Source organism: Chanodichthys erythropterus, chromosome 6 (assembly GCF_024489055.1).
Source record: "Chanodichthys erythropterus isolate Z2021 chromosome 6, ASM2448905v1, whole genome shotgun sequence".
Classification (NCBI taxonomy): domain Eukaryota; kingdom Metazoa; phylum Chordata; class Actinopteri; order Cypriniformes; family Xenocyprididae; genus Chanodichthys; species Chanodichthys erythropterus.
The window spans coordinates 19,230,818-19,246,134 of record NC_090226.1 but is presented as its reverse complement, the minus strand read 5'-3'; the positions used below and the strand labels follow the sequence as shown (position 1 = coordinate 19,246,134).

The 15,317-nt window shown below is 37.3% G+C and overlaps 1 protein-coding gene across 1 annotated transcript in view; it reads left to right on the top strand.

The window, feature by feature from the left end:
* Nucleotides 1-15,317, top strand: part of LOC137021626 (inactive N-acetylated-alpha-linked acidic dipeptidase-like protein 2) — a 243,516-nt gene that overhangs the window by 43,871 nt on the left and 184,328 nt on the right. Inside the window, exon 2 of the mRNA XM_067388346.1 lies at nt 8,922-9,183. Coding sequence (XP_067244447.1) covers nt 8,922-9,183 — 262 coding nt within the window. The remainder of the gene's footprint in view (nt 1-8,921; nt 9,184-15,317) is intronic.

Below are 15,317 nucleotides of genomic sequence, written 5' to 3'. Positions count from 1 at the left end.
AGAATTAGGAGTAGGTGTTTTAAAAAACAATGACTTAAAATGTGTATTCAGTTCTTGAATACTATACACTCCTAACTAAAAAATGGTGTCCGATGTTTATTAATTTCACTCTCCTTTCATCCTACAGTGCTTTGTAGGCCTTGGTTGTAAGTTGTTAAACGTGTGTCTCAGACTCCCGGGGCTGCTAGCTACCCAGTTATATATCACTGCTTCCTTTAGGATGGATCCACTTGGAGAGAGGGAGTGATCACCGACGTACTTGAGCATCACTTTGCATTACTGATGCAGATGTCTTCTCTGTATCAGAAATCCGTTCAGAGCCTCCAGCTTGCCAGACAAACGTCTCTTTTATCTCCTTTCTAAGTTCAAGGAAAGTTCAGCATCTTTTGTTTTCCTCATAACTGCAGAAATTCAACAACAATGTATTATAGGAGTTGTTTAGATGTTATGCTTAATTTTTTGGTGTTTTACATGAGAGCTTGTGTTAAATGGATGTTGAAGAGTCATTGACCTAAATGCATTTGTAAATGTTGTTTGTGCATATTCATAGTATTTTAATTTCATGTTTTCATTTTGCTTTATAAAAATTTTAATCTGTATTTTCTTTTTTGTTTTCCTGATATGCCACATGTGCCAAATATTCCCAGCCATGGCAAACAAATTTGCATCACACAGCATCAAAAAGATTTATTGATTGATTGATTGATTGATTGATTGATTGATTGATTGATTGATTGATTGATTGATTGATTGATTGATTGATTGATTGATTGATTGATTGATTGATTGATTGATTGATTGATTGATTGATTGATTGATTTTAATAGAATTTTGCCATTTAAAATTTTGGGGTCAGTGCAGTTTTTGTTTATGAAAGATGTCTCTTATGCTCACCAAGGCTGCATTTATTTGATGAAAAAATAAAAAATAAAAATAAATATGTATATATAATATATAGTGAAATATTACTACATCTTAAAATAACTGTTGTATTTTAATGTATCAGTAGTAATCAGTACTTCAGTCTTCATTGTTACATGATCCTTCAGAAATTATTTTAATATGCTGATTAGGTGCTCAAGAAACATCAATGTTTTAATGTTGTCGCTGATCATTGTCTTTGTAATTGATATGCCACATGCAAATTAGATTTCAGTTTCTCAGGGACTGAAAGAGCAAATCAAATGGATTATATATATATATATATATATATATACACAGTTGCCCCCCCATAATTTTTCCCGATGTGAGCCGTCAGCTCGTCCACTACAATTTGGAGCGGTTAATATATATATATATATATATATATATATATATATATATATATATATATATATATATATATATATATATATATATATATATATATATATATATATATATATATAAAAATTTCTCGGGTAGGCTACAGCTCCATCGCTCCTTCACGCACACAGTTGAGCGCGAGCTTTTCAAAGATAGCCTACTCCGAGTCCTTTGCCCGTGAGCGCGGAAAGACCGTGGTCACAAAAAACGCGGCCACTATTCAGAGAGTCAAAGCTAGTCCACCGTCTAGTAAACGTTTCTGAAAACACATGATAAACATCAGATACAGGAGACATGCAGTACTGAACATTGGACGGTCCATGCATGTGGATTTGGATAAAACAGTTAATCGCTTTGATGCCGTGCCCGAACGCCGTTTATCCCTTCACAGTGGCGTATATCGGACGGGGCACGCAGGGCTATTAAATTCTTCTTATTATTATTATGCTACTTTTATTATTCAGATAATATTGTAATTAATTTTCCCCACAATATCATAGCGCATCACCGCATAACCGATGCGCTGTGAGTGAGGATAAAAGATTAGTTGGATACTCCTCATTTAAAAAACAACTAGTTTATTTTCGTAAAATTTTACATTTTTTTTCCTCACTATGGACCACAAGAGAAATATTAAGAAAATAAATTAATAGTCTCTAAGAGGATATGTGCCGACAGATGCCAAAAGCTCAGTTTTTACCACAGTCTATGGTTTTTACTTTCAGTTTCTGTACCAGCCGCGGCTCTGTATGGGCAGGTGGGGCAGAGCCTTACAAATTATTAATCCTAAAATATAGGCCTACCCTTATGTACACTGAATTAATAATACATTATAAATGTGTTCAGCATTCTGCAACAAATAATTTTCAGATTTTCTAGACTACTTTAAGTCGTAAAGTGTGCTGGATATATTAAATTGTAGCACATGGATTCATAATACTAAGCGGGGAAGCCCCATCCCAGCTCTACAGCGCCACACAACTTTCCTATGTAAATCTGTGGTGAAAAATGGAATTGCAGCACCCTCTCATAGAGAGCCATAGTGGCAGATTTCTGGCTGCCCCGCTTATTTCCAGGTTAAACACACCTCACGTACACCTCGCTCCAGACCAAGACGATATCAGTCCGCTTCAGATATGTGTCATCAGGTCAGTAACTGTTTGTCATGTCTGTTCTTCCTATGTGGAGTAGCGTATAACATTAATAAGGGTATAAACCCTTTAATTTAAACGTGCTCATTTCTCGAATTGCTACATAACTATTCTAAAACAATATTCTAAAAACAAAAGCAATAAATACAATTCTAAGATTTTATGTGTTGTTGTGTGTACTAAAGTCTGTCAATCATCATTAGAGCGCCACCCTCAGGCTGAATAACGCAAGGACATTCGAATTCTGCCAAAAGTGTGTCTGATGTGTTCAGCGATTAGAATATAAAGCTTGCAAAATGTTTATAATAAACTAGCGTTAACACCCAGAATCTGCCCTACCTATATTTATGGCAAGGAGCCGCTACTGTTCTCTAGTGAGACTTCATCCGCATAACTCTCATGCAAAGTTTGCTCATTGTTTGTGTGATATCAACTGGCTCGGCTTCATGGTTTAAAATCGTAATACCTATTATCAATATTGCGACGTGACATTTTTCTTTATCATCAGTTGCTCGCAAAATGATGAACTCTGATTCCAGATATCGTCCGCGTCATTTCCTGTGATAATACAATTAAGTGAATTATTAAATAAATAAGTAAAAAAAAAAGAACAAGCAAACTTAAACTTGTTTGCTTAAAACTTCCGCGAATAATTTGCTGATGCAGGTACAAAAAGATGTTTACCTGCAAAAAAAAAAAAAAAAAAAATTCTTGCCCCCCCTAACTCGAGAGTCAAATGTGGCCCATATATATATATATATATATATATATATATATATATATATATATATATATAATATATATTCCCCCTGCATCACCACTTTTAAAATGTTCCTTTGAAGGACAGAAGGGTCAGACATTTTCAATGGTGTGAAAGCTTCCACAGATATTTATCTATATTTTTTCTTTGTTCACCTACCACACTACAGCCCCTTGAAGGACCCTGGGGGACAAAAAAAAGCCAAGCACCTTTATATGGTCTGAGACTCAGTACCGCCACTATTATCATCCATAATAGCACCGCCACAGTTCAATAGCCATCCTGGCGGCACACTGGCCTCACCCCAAGCAAAACCCAGGTGGCCACCTGCAGTCTTAGACAAGATGCATCAGCTGTCAGTCATCTCCACTCAACCGTATTTAATTAAAAAGGCTAGGGATTCATTCATCTACTTATATTTGCTCAACATAAAGATTGAATCACTTGCACAAAAGCACAATTTAGAGGTATATTTCTAACAAAGGAAATTGTAGTAGTTTGACACCAGTTTATTCATTCTGATAGCAGAATTGCTTTGAAACTTGGAGAAATAATGCCTCATCTGGCTGCTTTGTTGACAGGCTTCCTGTGTGGAAATGGCTGATTTTTGTAGCTTGACAGGAGAGCAGAGCCTCTCTCCTGATGTCTGTATTAGTCTCCATAACAGATGGTGCTGAGTTAAGGATCTGCCGTCTAAGGGTTTGCAGACTTCTCTTGTTCCTAGCCAGCGGCGTCAGCCATGAGCCTGGATTGTGCAAGGTAGTGACTGATCTTTTCTCCAGATGGAAGAAGCAGCATCAGTCATTGGGTTGTGCTGTGAAGAGCATGAACAAACATTGCTCAGCAAGAGGTTGGATTTGGTCAAGCTGTGAACGGTAGGAGCAATGATTATCTTCACTGTCTTCTGATCTGATCTCTCCTGGGATTGGTCAGTGGAGAGACAGTAGAGGATATGTCCTTATTATAAATGGACCCAGAGTTAACTGGTTTGATCTTTTATTGAAAATATTGAGTGACTGAGTAATGAGGTAATGTATGCCACCATGTGTTATGGATTCACTCATCTTATTTGTTTCACCTGTACTGCTTAAAAGATTAGTTCACTTTAAAATGAAAATTACCCCAAGCTTTACTCACCTTCAAGCCATCCAAGATGTAAATGACTTTCTTCATTCTGATGAACACAATCAAAGTTATATTAATAAATATCCTTATGCATCCAAGCTTTATAATGGCAGTGAAGGGAAACAATGAGTATGAAGCTCAAGAAAGTGCATCGATCCATCATGAATGTACTCCACATGGCTCCGGGGGGTTAATAAAGGCCTTTTGAAGCAAAGCAATTTGTTTGTGTCAGAAAAATATTCATATTCAACAAGTTATAAAGTAAAATATCTAGCTTCCTCCAGACCGCCTTCCATATTCAACTTAGGAAGAAAGCATAACTGACAAAGTCGTAGGACGTAGTGTAAGCGTTTCCAACTGTGAGAGTTGAATACGGAAGAGCTTGTTAAATATGGATAATTTTCTTACACAAATGCATCACTTCGCTTCAGAAGGCCATTATTAACCCCCCGGAGCCATGTAGAGTATGTTTATAATGGATGGATGCACTTTCTTGAGCTTCATACCCATTGTTTCCCATTCACTGTCATTATAAAGCTTGGACACGTCAGGATATTTATTGATATAACTCTGATTGTGTTCATGAGAAAGAAGAAAGTCATATACACATAGAATGGCTTGAGGGTGAGTAAAACTTGGGCTAATTTTTATTTTAAAGCGAACTAATCATTTAAAGGTGCAATGTGTAAAATTTGGGAGGAACTATTGACAGAAATGCAATATAATATACAACTACGTTTTCAGTGGTACATAAAGACCTACATAATGAACCGTTATGTTTTTATTAGCTTAGAATGAGTAATTTCTGTCTCATACACCATGGGTCCCCCTCCATGTCAAGTCGTCATTTTGTGCCGGCATGTTTCTACAGTAGCCCTAAATGGACAAACACTCTACAGGGTGCATTTAATTACTATGCTGTTCTTTTAAATCAAAATTTGTTTTTGTAGAGGCAGCTTGCTTCGTCACTACGTTGAATATGCACGTAGTAGTAGTCATCGTCTGGTTTATTAGAAGCAGAGAACGTTCTTTGTTAGAAGTACGAAGAAACCTCATTGCTTCACACAGGCTACTCTCTGCTCTATCAGACAATGACATGTCGATCAGACTACCGTAGCTTCTCTGAAAGCAGGGGTGCGAGGGGTGTGCGCCGTTATTTGCAGTTTGCAACCTCACTGCTAGATGCTGCTAAAATTTACACACTGCACCTTTAAGTCAAGTGTTTTGCTATGCAAGTACATGCCGCACAAATGAATGTAAGGCAACTTGAAATGAATCCAGGCAGAGTTTCCTTTGTTTTTCTTTATTTATTTATTTTTTCAATATCTTAAGTACATCTAATAGGCTCATTCTGAAGAGTTTAAAGTAAATAGTAAATACATATTCCTTTCAGAGCTTTGCCACAAAGCAATCCTAATATTTTTCTGTTGATTTGGTTGCTGGAATAAATGGTAGCCATGTAACTATGGCAATATAGATTTCTGGAAAACTTGGTTAGTTTTATGTTAACACTAATTAAAGTGTAGCTGTTCATTTTCTACATCAATTATAGTGGTTGCAAGGCAGTGCTATATTGATATTATTCAATCATTCTGCGCTGGTTTGTTCTAAACCATTTTTTCCTGAGTATTACACTTCTGCAGTTAATTGAGCCTGATTTCCATACAGACTGCATTCAAACTCCATTTGAGAAATTTGTTCTGGGCCCATGGGTTATTAATGTTAATTAAAACTAAAATGATTAAATTATCTTTATTTTTATTCAAAGATCAAAGATAACACTTTATGCTTAAGTTTTTAATTTCAAATAGAAATGCAATTAAACATGAATTGATGAATTTTAAAGGGATATTTCACATAAATATGACAATTCTGTCATCATTTACTCACCCTCATATCGTTCCAACCCCGTAAGACTTTAGTTCATCTTCGAAACATATGTATAAAGTTATTTTTGTCCCTCCATTGACAGCTTTGCAACTACCACTTGATGCTTCAAACAGTTCATGAAGAGATCCTAAAACTAGTCCATATGAATTGAGCGGTTTAGTCCAAATGTTAGATTTTTTGAATAAAAGCCTAAATTAAATCTGATCATCATATAAAGCAATCAAGTCTCTTCAGAAAATTTGGACTAAACCACTCAATTCAATCAGATTTTCAGTAAAAATATCTTCATTTGTGTTACAAAGGTCTGAAAGTTTACGTTTGGAATGGCATGAGGGTCAGTAAATTATCATTTTTGGGTGAACTAACCCTTTAATACTTTATGTATTCCTTTTTTTTAACAAATGATCTGTTTTTATTTTTACATTAATTTGCAGATCTTTTTTTTTTTTTTGAAAGGTATTGCAAAAGCTGTTAATGATAAAAGTAATTCTATACTGAGCCCATTTTATTTAGCACCTATCCTAGACTTTTAAGTGTAGGCCCATTCTAATTCACCACAAAGTGACATTTCTTTGTAATTTGTTTCGAACTAGTCACTCTAAAATTGGTCACACAATCATTTGAAGGAACGGTTCGTCCATAAGTAATGTCTTGGGTTACTATTTAAGTCTTGTGCCAGCTGTAGTGGGGGTGGAGGTTGGAGAAGCATTACCTGAGAGAGGTTAGGAATCATCCTCTCCACTCATGCAGAGCACGCTTTTAATTAGATTACCCAGGCACCCAAGCACAGCCGTGAGGGATTGGACACACTCTGTCAGGTCATAGTGGCTCAATGTGGGGCTGGACTGCTTGTCCGCTCTCCTGAATCACTGCTTGAGTCTTGTGCTTGAGATGTTAGAAGAAAACTCGAAAAACTACTTGCTTCTGTAACGGAAGTATTTTTGGACAGAAATTTGGAATTTAAAACTTTTCTGTCCACCCTGTCCATATGAAAGAACATTGTCTAGAGTTTATCTATGTCCTTTACTATGAAGCGTCTAGATGTTTAGATTAAATGTCTGGTAGAATTTTGTTTTCCTTATGCATACAAGACATTTACCATACATCAGATGTCTGCTTTTTATCTTTTGTCTGCTTTTATCTGTGTTTTATCTGTGTTTTGTTTTGTTTTGTTTTGTTTTGTTTTGTTTTGTTTTGTTTTGTTTTGTTTTGTTTTGTTTTGTTTTGTTTTGTTTTGTTTTGTTTTGTTTTGTTTTGTTTTGTTTTGGCTGGGGCATGAATAATTATGGTAATTTGATATTTTGTCAGAAATATTTACATAACTTATTTGTTGATTTTGCTGTCAAGTTTAGTAGTTTGTTGAATTGTGATCCTGTTATCAGTTGTTTCATTGAGGTCTGTATGTGACTCTACAATATTTCATGTATGTTTCTCATATAAAACACTAGATGAATCTAACAATATACTAATTTCCATTGTTTTTATGAATACATTACTCAATAAGAAATAATACGTAAAATCTAAATAATAAATTGGTCAAAGTTCAGTCAAGAAATGTACTTAAGTAAATAAAGTTAGCTTAAAATAACATGCATATTGTTGCTTTCATTTGTAGATTCAATGAATACCCCTTTTTTACACAGTGCACTTTGCAAATAAACAATACAAATACAAAACAGATTAGAATTTAATACAGAATATTTGTTGTGCATATAAAACATCTCTCAGCATGAAGCAGACCAGATACTGTTGATTTAGTGTGTACTTTTCATATTAGGCAGTACAAATATGACAAGATGTTCTTGTTTTCTTTTTGTGCTGTCAAAATTAGAACTGTTGTAAAATATTTAACCTCTTTCACCTGAAAAAGTAGTATAATGAGAGATCTGTTTGTCAGCAGAGAAGAGGAACAATCTGTCCCAGTTTGTGTTTAGGTTACGGATATTGTTATTGTCATGTGGCAATGATCAACGTCTGCAAATTCATCATAGAGGATAAAAAGGAAAAATGCAGTTGAATGATTTATAGTCTCGGGAGGCTCTTGGCTTACTTTTACACTTCAATTAATTTTGTTTTGAAGATTGAGAGAATGGGCAGGCCTGCTGTGTTTCTCCTATAAAATCACTGAGTGAGCTTTGGCATGCTGATGGGCTTGAGAGCTCTCAAAGTTTTCAAGTTACAAGATAACAATGTGTTTCTCTTTGTGCCTTCCTCGTGCCGTGACGGGTAAGAAATAAGCGAAGCCGAGCTGCCAGAGCACCTTAGCAGCGCTTCATTTCTCACTCTCATGTTTAACCGTCTGTTGCTAATTTACTTTCTCTCCAGGCAATCCTTTTTTAATAGTGCATCCGTTTGTTCAGAAGACAATTGATTCCCTGCACCGCCATATTCATCAGTTACATTAACTGAAGCTTGTCCAGAATATGAATTATGAAGGCCTTCTCTCCATTTCTGTCCCACATTTCTAGCTGCAGCTTCATGTCAATAGACCATGTAAATACCTTTGAGGAAAACAAATGTTAACCTAAAGTCAACAATGTGCTAATTACACTAATGATAATGAGTTGTGCACATATTCATCAATGCTTTGTTAAGTGTCTTCTTGTCGTTGAGGTTGTAAAGGGGTGCCTTTGCAAAATACTAGATGCATTTATTTATGTTTCCTTCCTGTTGTGTCTGCTTTGACACAGGGACTTTGACAGCTTGTCTGATCTCACAGAAGAGTCCAAGGTCAAGTACATCGCTCAGCGTTGGGAGGAGCTCGGATTAAAACATGTCCAGGTGACTAATCACACGGCTCTTCTGAGCTATCCCGGACCCGCCCTCAGCACGATTGTCGATAAGATTGGAAACCAGTGTTACCTGCCCAGCGGAGCGAGGTGTGGCCAGCCATCCACATCCACGACTGAACCCTTTGCCTTTGCAGCCTACTCTGCTGTGGGAAGTCTAGTGGTGAGTTATTCAAGTATCTATCTATTCAAAAGATCAATACCACACTCACGATTGTACTAGAAATATCAGATGACTTGACAACTTAGAATTAAAAACATTATAATGTGATAATTGTAACATTTAGTCCAAGAAGGAAGATGGTGATCACAGGATACGATAGAAATAGCATTTACTGGTGATAAAAATAGAGAAGGCTTACATCAAACAACATAACTCGTTACGACAACAATTACTGACCATGAACTGAGAACAGACAGGAACTTAAATACACAGCTGATGACTACTAAACGATGACTAGATGCCTGGAAGCCTGGTACTGAGCTGCTGGCTCGTGGGACAGAAGCGGCGATGATGACTTGGATGACCGGGCGAAGCTGGAGTGAGTGAGGATGACGGGGAGGTCGTAGGGAGGAAGGAGCCCAATGACGGTGTAAGGGTGCAGGATGCAGGCATAGCTGAAACCCCGGAAGTCCATGGTGGAAGCTGGACGTTGACCCGCTAGAGGCCAACCTGGAGTGACGAGGGAGCCACGCAGAGTCTCCGGGCAGATGGGCAGAGGAGGCGATGGTGACGATGGTGACGGGCTAACAGGTCGAGGTGGAGACGTGGCTCTGGAGGCCCGAAGTGGAGGTGGGGACTCGGCCTCAAGCCAATCTGGTGAAGGTGAAGCCTGAGGCAAGGAAGATGAGTCGCACGGAGTGAGCGGCAGGGACAGAACCACTTGATAGAATTTAGATGTTAGATGTTGTGTTTAGGTTACCTAAAAAATATTTTGTACTGTCAAAAAAAGAAGTGAAATTTACTCTACTGTTCAAAAATTTGAGGTCATTAATATTTTTTTATTATTATTAATTAATACTTTTATTCAGCAAGGATGCAAAAAAAAAAAAAAAATTGTCAGTAATGGCATTTATAATGTTACAAAAATAATAAAATAAAATAATATATATATATATATATATATATATATATATATATATATATATATATATATATATATATATATATAATATATACATTTTAGTCCATCAAAGAATCATGTAAATAAGTAAATAAATTAATAATAATAATAATAATAATACTGAATAATACTGTTTTCTGAAGGATCATATGACACTGAAGAATGAAGTAATGGCTGCTGAAATTTCAGCTTTCTATATATATATATATATATATATATATATATATATATATATATAAAAAAATTTTTAGCAATTTTTAAATATTTTAATTGGTAATATTTCACAATATTACAGTTTTTAATGTACCTTTTGATCAAATAAATGCAAACTGAGAATAAAAGTAGTAGTGTACGTTTTAGTGACCTAAGTTTGTTCCTGTTTCTTAATTATTTTTTACCAAATTTTACCCAATGAAAATGATGGCAAAAAAAGTCAAAGCATCAAGTTTTGCAAGTTTGCAACACATGGACTGGAACAGAATATGTGAATGGAACAAGAGCAATATTTACGCTTAAAGAACTCACTCCTTTTCCATTCCTGGTTTTCCATTTCCCGCCCAATGGTGAGTGAAATCCTGATCCAAGTGATCACCCAACCACCCCACACTACAGGTGAAACTTTCACATTTTTGCTCCTCACTCTAAAAAAAATAAAATAAAAATAAACAAATAAATAAAAAATCCTGCTCTGCTTCACTTCACACTACTCACTGTCTTGTTTGATCTTTGTTCATGTTTTGCTTGAGTTGGACTTTGTGTTTAGTTTTGCTCTGTTCCCAGTTCAGTTTAAAGTGTTAATTAATCTGTTGCCATGGCTTTTGATTTGCCCTCATGTGTTATACCTGTGTCTAGTTAATTTTCTCGTTTAGTCTCAGTGTTTCCCTGTGTGTTTATAGCCCTCGTTTTCATTTTGTCTGCAAACACCAAATAAATAAATATCAGTTATAATAAATATCAGCACTGATAGAATGCCTCTCAGACAATAAAATTAAATGACGCTGTGCTGTTCAGACTACGTGACTTGCTGTGGAGTCTTGAAGTCATTGTGGTGTTCAAACTATGTGACACTATGTAAATGATCCACAACAGGGGGTTACACCCTACACGAGCTGACGACAACTGTCACCCAATGACTTTATTTGAAAATAGATGTTGGGAGGAAATTAGATTAAATTTTGAATTCAATTTAATTAAAATAAAAATAACCCTTTTACACATAAATTTAAAATATTCTGGCTGACCTCCCAGAGTTAAGGCGACTGTTATGACATATGTATTGCTTTTCTCACCATGTCATCAACTATCTGATATTCCATTTCTCAAATATGTACAAGTGAGTGTTTTGTCATTTAAAAACCTATGTAATGACCTTGATATATATATATATATATATATATATATATATATATATATATATATATATATATATATATATATTAAAAAACGTGAATTCATCCATCTGTCCTGAAATACATGTGGCCAGTGAACTGGGGGAACAATAGAGTGAGTGAGCTTTAGAGTTACTTACACAGTGTGTATCTGATATGAATAAACATTGGCAAATTATATTTGAATTGATTGTTATTGCTGCTTCCATAGACATCAGTGTATATTTCATTGGCTGAAGCTCATCGACACGTAACACCACAGGATATCGAGTCGGCCGACAGCTTCAGATATTTGGCATGCTAGATATTTGTCTGGCGTCTGAGAGGTGTCGGCGATGCGTCAGCGAGCCTCTTTGATGCGTTGAGTAGTTCACACATAAAGATTGGCGAGTGTAACGGAGGCCAGCTAGTAGTCACTGTGCGATGCGAGTAAACCTCACTCCTCCGAACTCGAGATGCTCTAGCGACTGACGCTAGGGGTTGCAGCCTTTAGCCTCCTCGTTGGAGCGCCCGACTCCCACGCCGGAGGCCCAGGTTCGAGGCCCGCACAGAGCGGGCGAGTAGGACCTGGGTAGAGGGGTTACGTTGGTGCCGTGACCCGGATGGGAGTGAGGTTTAGGAGGGTGAGTGTTACGGAGGCCAGCTAGTAGTCGCTGTGTGAGTAAACCTCACTCCTCTGATCTCAAGAGATGCTCCAGCAACTGACATTAGAGGTTGCAGCCTTTAGCCTCGTCGTTGGAGCATCCTACTCCCGCGCCGGAGACCCAGGTTCGAGGCCCGTGCAGAGCGGGGCGAGTAGGACATGGGTAGAGGGGTTACATTGGGCCGTGACCCAGATGGGAGTGAGGTTTCGGGGGGTGAGTGTTATGGAGGCCAGCTAGTAGTCACTGTACAAGTAAACCTCACTCCTCTGATTTCAAGAGTTGCTCTAGCAACTGACATTAGAGGTTGCAGCCTTTAGCCTTTTCATTGGAGCATCCTACTCCCATGCCAGAGACCCAGGTTTGAGGCCCGCGCAGAGTGGGGTGGGTTGGACCTGGGTAGAAGGGTTACATGCGCCGTTCACTCGCTGATTTTCCCCTGATCACAGCCCGACCTCTCGGCAAGCTCATTAACTTGCAAATCGGGCTTAAATCGAACTTTAAATCCTGTAGTGTAAACTTGCCATTACACAACAACAGAAACACGAATCTGTGAAAATGATGATATCATGCACATGCACATTACACATTCAGTTTATAGTGTTTCTTCGCCATCTAATGGCCTGCCAGCAGAATACAGCATTTTTCAGGGATTTGTATGAATGGGGATTGTTTTGACAGTGGTGTCATCTGTACGAGGAAAACTCAAAGGAAAAAGTTCTCCATTTTAAGCATATCGTTGTCGTGTAAACGTACACTAAATGTAGTAATTTATACATTTATAAATGTAATCACATCAATTGACTATCATTGAACACAAAGTTGTTATATTGTTGACTGTACTGCACAATAAATGCATTGCATTGGCAGCTGCAGCTGAATTAGCGTCAGAAATTTTTATGCAAACACACTTATACTTTCACAGCCCTGAACGCTTCATCCTGTCTGAAGGTTAAAACAAATCCATTATGCAAGACTGAACCCATTTCACACACATGTGTGATATATTCTCCAGTTATTTTTAGAGGTTATGCTTTCTGTCTCTGAAGGGAACAGGAAATGTCGAAGGAAGATGCATTGCCATTATCCGTTTCAAGACAGACACACTGTATCTAACAGGGATAAGCTTCTGTAAAAAGTTCTCAGAGTTAGTCGCAGTCGGTCTTTCATGTCGTCCTCCACAAGGGGGGTCAAAGTCATCCATCATAAGGCTGCACATACTCAAGGCTCAGATGTAAATTAAACTGCATTTGCAATGTCTAAAAATCAGCAGGGAAAAACAAATATGACTGGCTTGATGGATGAAATGCTTGGGGATCTCGTGCTGAGGCGTTAGAGATTCATCCAGCTATACTGAGACACTCATGGGTCACTGGGCATTTTACATTATGTACTTTTACCAACTCCCAGCTCCACAGCTGGGCTAAAAAATTCACCTTGTTTTCCAATGAAAACATATAGATGCACAGAGATACCACAGTAACATATCCACAGATGTTTGGCTGTAAATGTCACAGGCAGGTTTGACGTGGTCAGAGCAGAATAACTAATTGAAAAGTAATAATGAAGTAATAAAAAAAAAGTTTAATCAAGCCCTATTTTAAGAATGTGTCCTTTTCCCGATAAGCCAGTGAATTGAGTATAATCAAAGAAGCAACAAACTGAAGGTTTAATATTTGAGATGTATAAAACTTAATTTAATTGAAAATGACATTGAGTCTTCTACACTTATTATTTTGCTGGAAATAATACTTATTTATTGATTTAGATCTTCTTTGTTTACATCTTTTGAGAGTAAAATGCTTTTCTCAACCTATATTACATCTGTAATCTGATACGTTTCTGTCTGTTTGTTTGTTAGTTAGTTTGTTTGTTTGTTGGATTAACATGCACTGATGAATGCACAATAATACCAGGAATTTGTATATAAATGGGGGAGCATTTCATGCATATCGCATCAATGCATATCTTTTATGTTTTCTACCCAAAACAGTAGTAAAGATATTGACATCTTCACTGAGTCAACCATGTGGAAACAGATAATTATCAATCAAATGATGCTGAAAATGATCACTTTTACCAACAAAGAATGGCATTTTTATATATACTAAAGCTCGATCAACAAAGCAATCCCATTGTGCAGTTTCAGTTCAAGATCAAATGCCACTCTGTTCCCTTTTTCTTTGCTTAATTCAGATGGCAAAATCATTTAGAGTCTAAAAACAACAACAACAACAAAAAAAATACAAAACAAAAAAAATCGGGTAATTTGATAGTTTGTGGTCATTTCAGTGGAGGCTTTACCTCTGGTCAGTAATAAGTTTGAGAGGGCCCCCGAGGGTAATAAGTTTTGATGAGTTAAATACTCAATGCTCAATGCTCCCTGGCTATTTCTCTCCACAGCATATTAGTGATGATCAGGTGCAGGCGCTGGGCAATTACTGCCCTTAATTTCTCTAAGAAGAAAATCTGGTCAGTGTGAGTCTGTGAGAATGAAAGTTCAATTTCTTTTCATTTTGTTTAAGAATGTTTGTTTCTGGCCTACTCAAAGACAGGAGTTTTCTACAGGCCCCTTTTATTTTGTAAAACTACCACATATAATATTTCAGCATACACCGATCAGGCATAACATTATAACCACTGACAGGTAAAGTGAATAACACTGATTATCTCTTCATCACGACACCTGCTAGTGGGTGGGATATATTAGATAGCAAGTGAATATTTTGTCCTCAAAGTTGATGTGTTAGAAGAAGGAAAAATGGGCAAGCGTAAGGATTTGAGCGAGTTTTACAAGGGCCAATGTGTGATGGCTAGACGACTGGGACAGAGCATCTCCAAAACTGCAGCTCTTGTGGGGTGTTTCTGGTCTGCAGTGGTTAGTATCTATCAAAAGTGGTCCAAGGAACGAACAGTGGTGTATCAACATGGTCATGGGCGGCCAAGGCTCACTGATGTACGTGGGGAGCGAAGGCTGGCCCGTGTGGTCTGATCCAACAGACGATCTACTCTAGCTCAAATTGTTTAAGATGTTAATGCTGGTTCTGATAGAAAGGTGTCAGAATACAGAGTGCATTGCAGTTTGTTGCTTATGGGGCTGCATAGCCACAGATCAGTCAGGGTGCCCATGCTGACCCCTGTCCA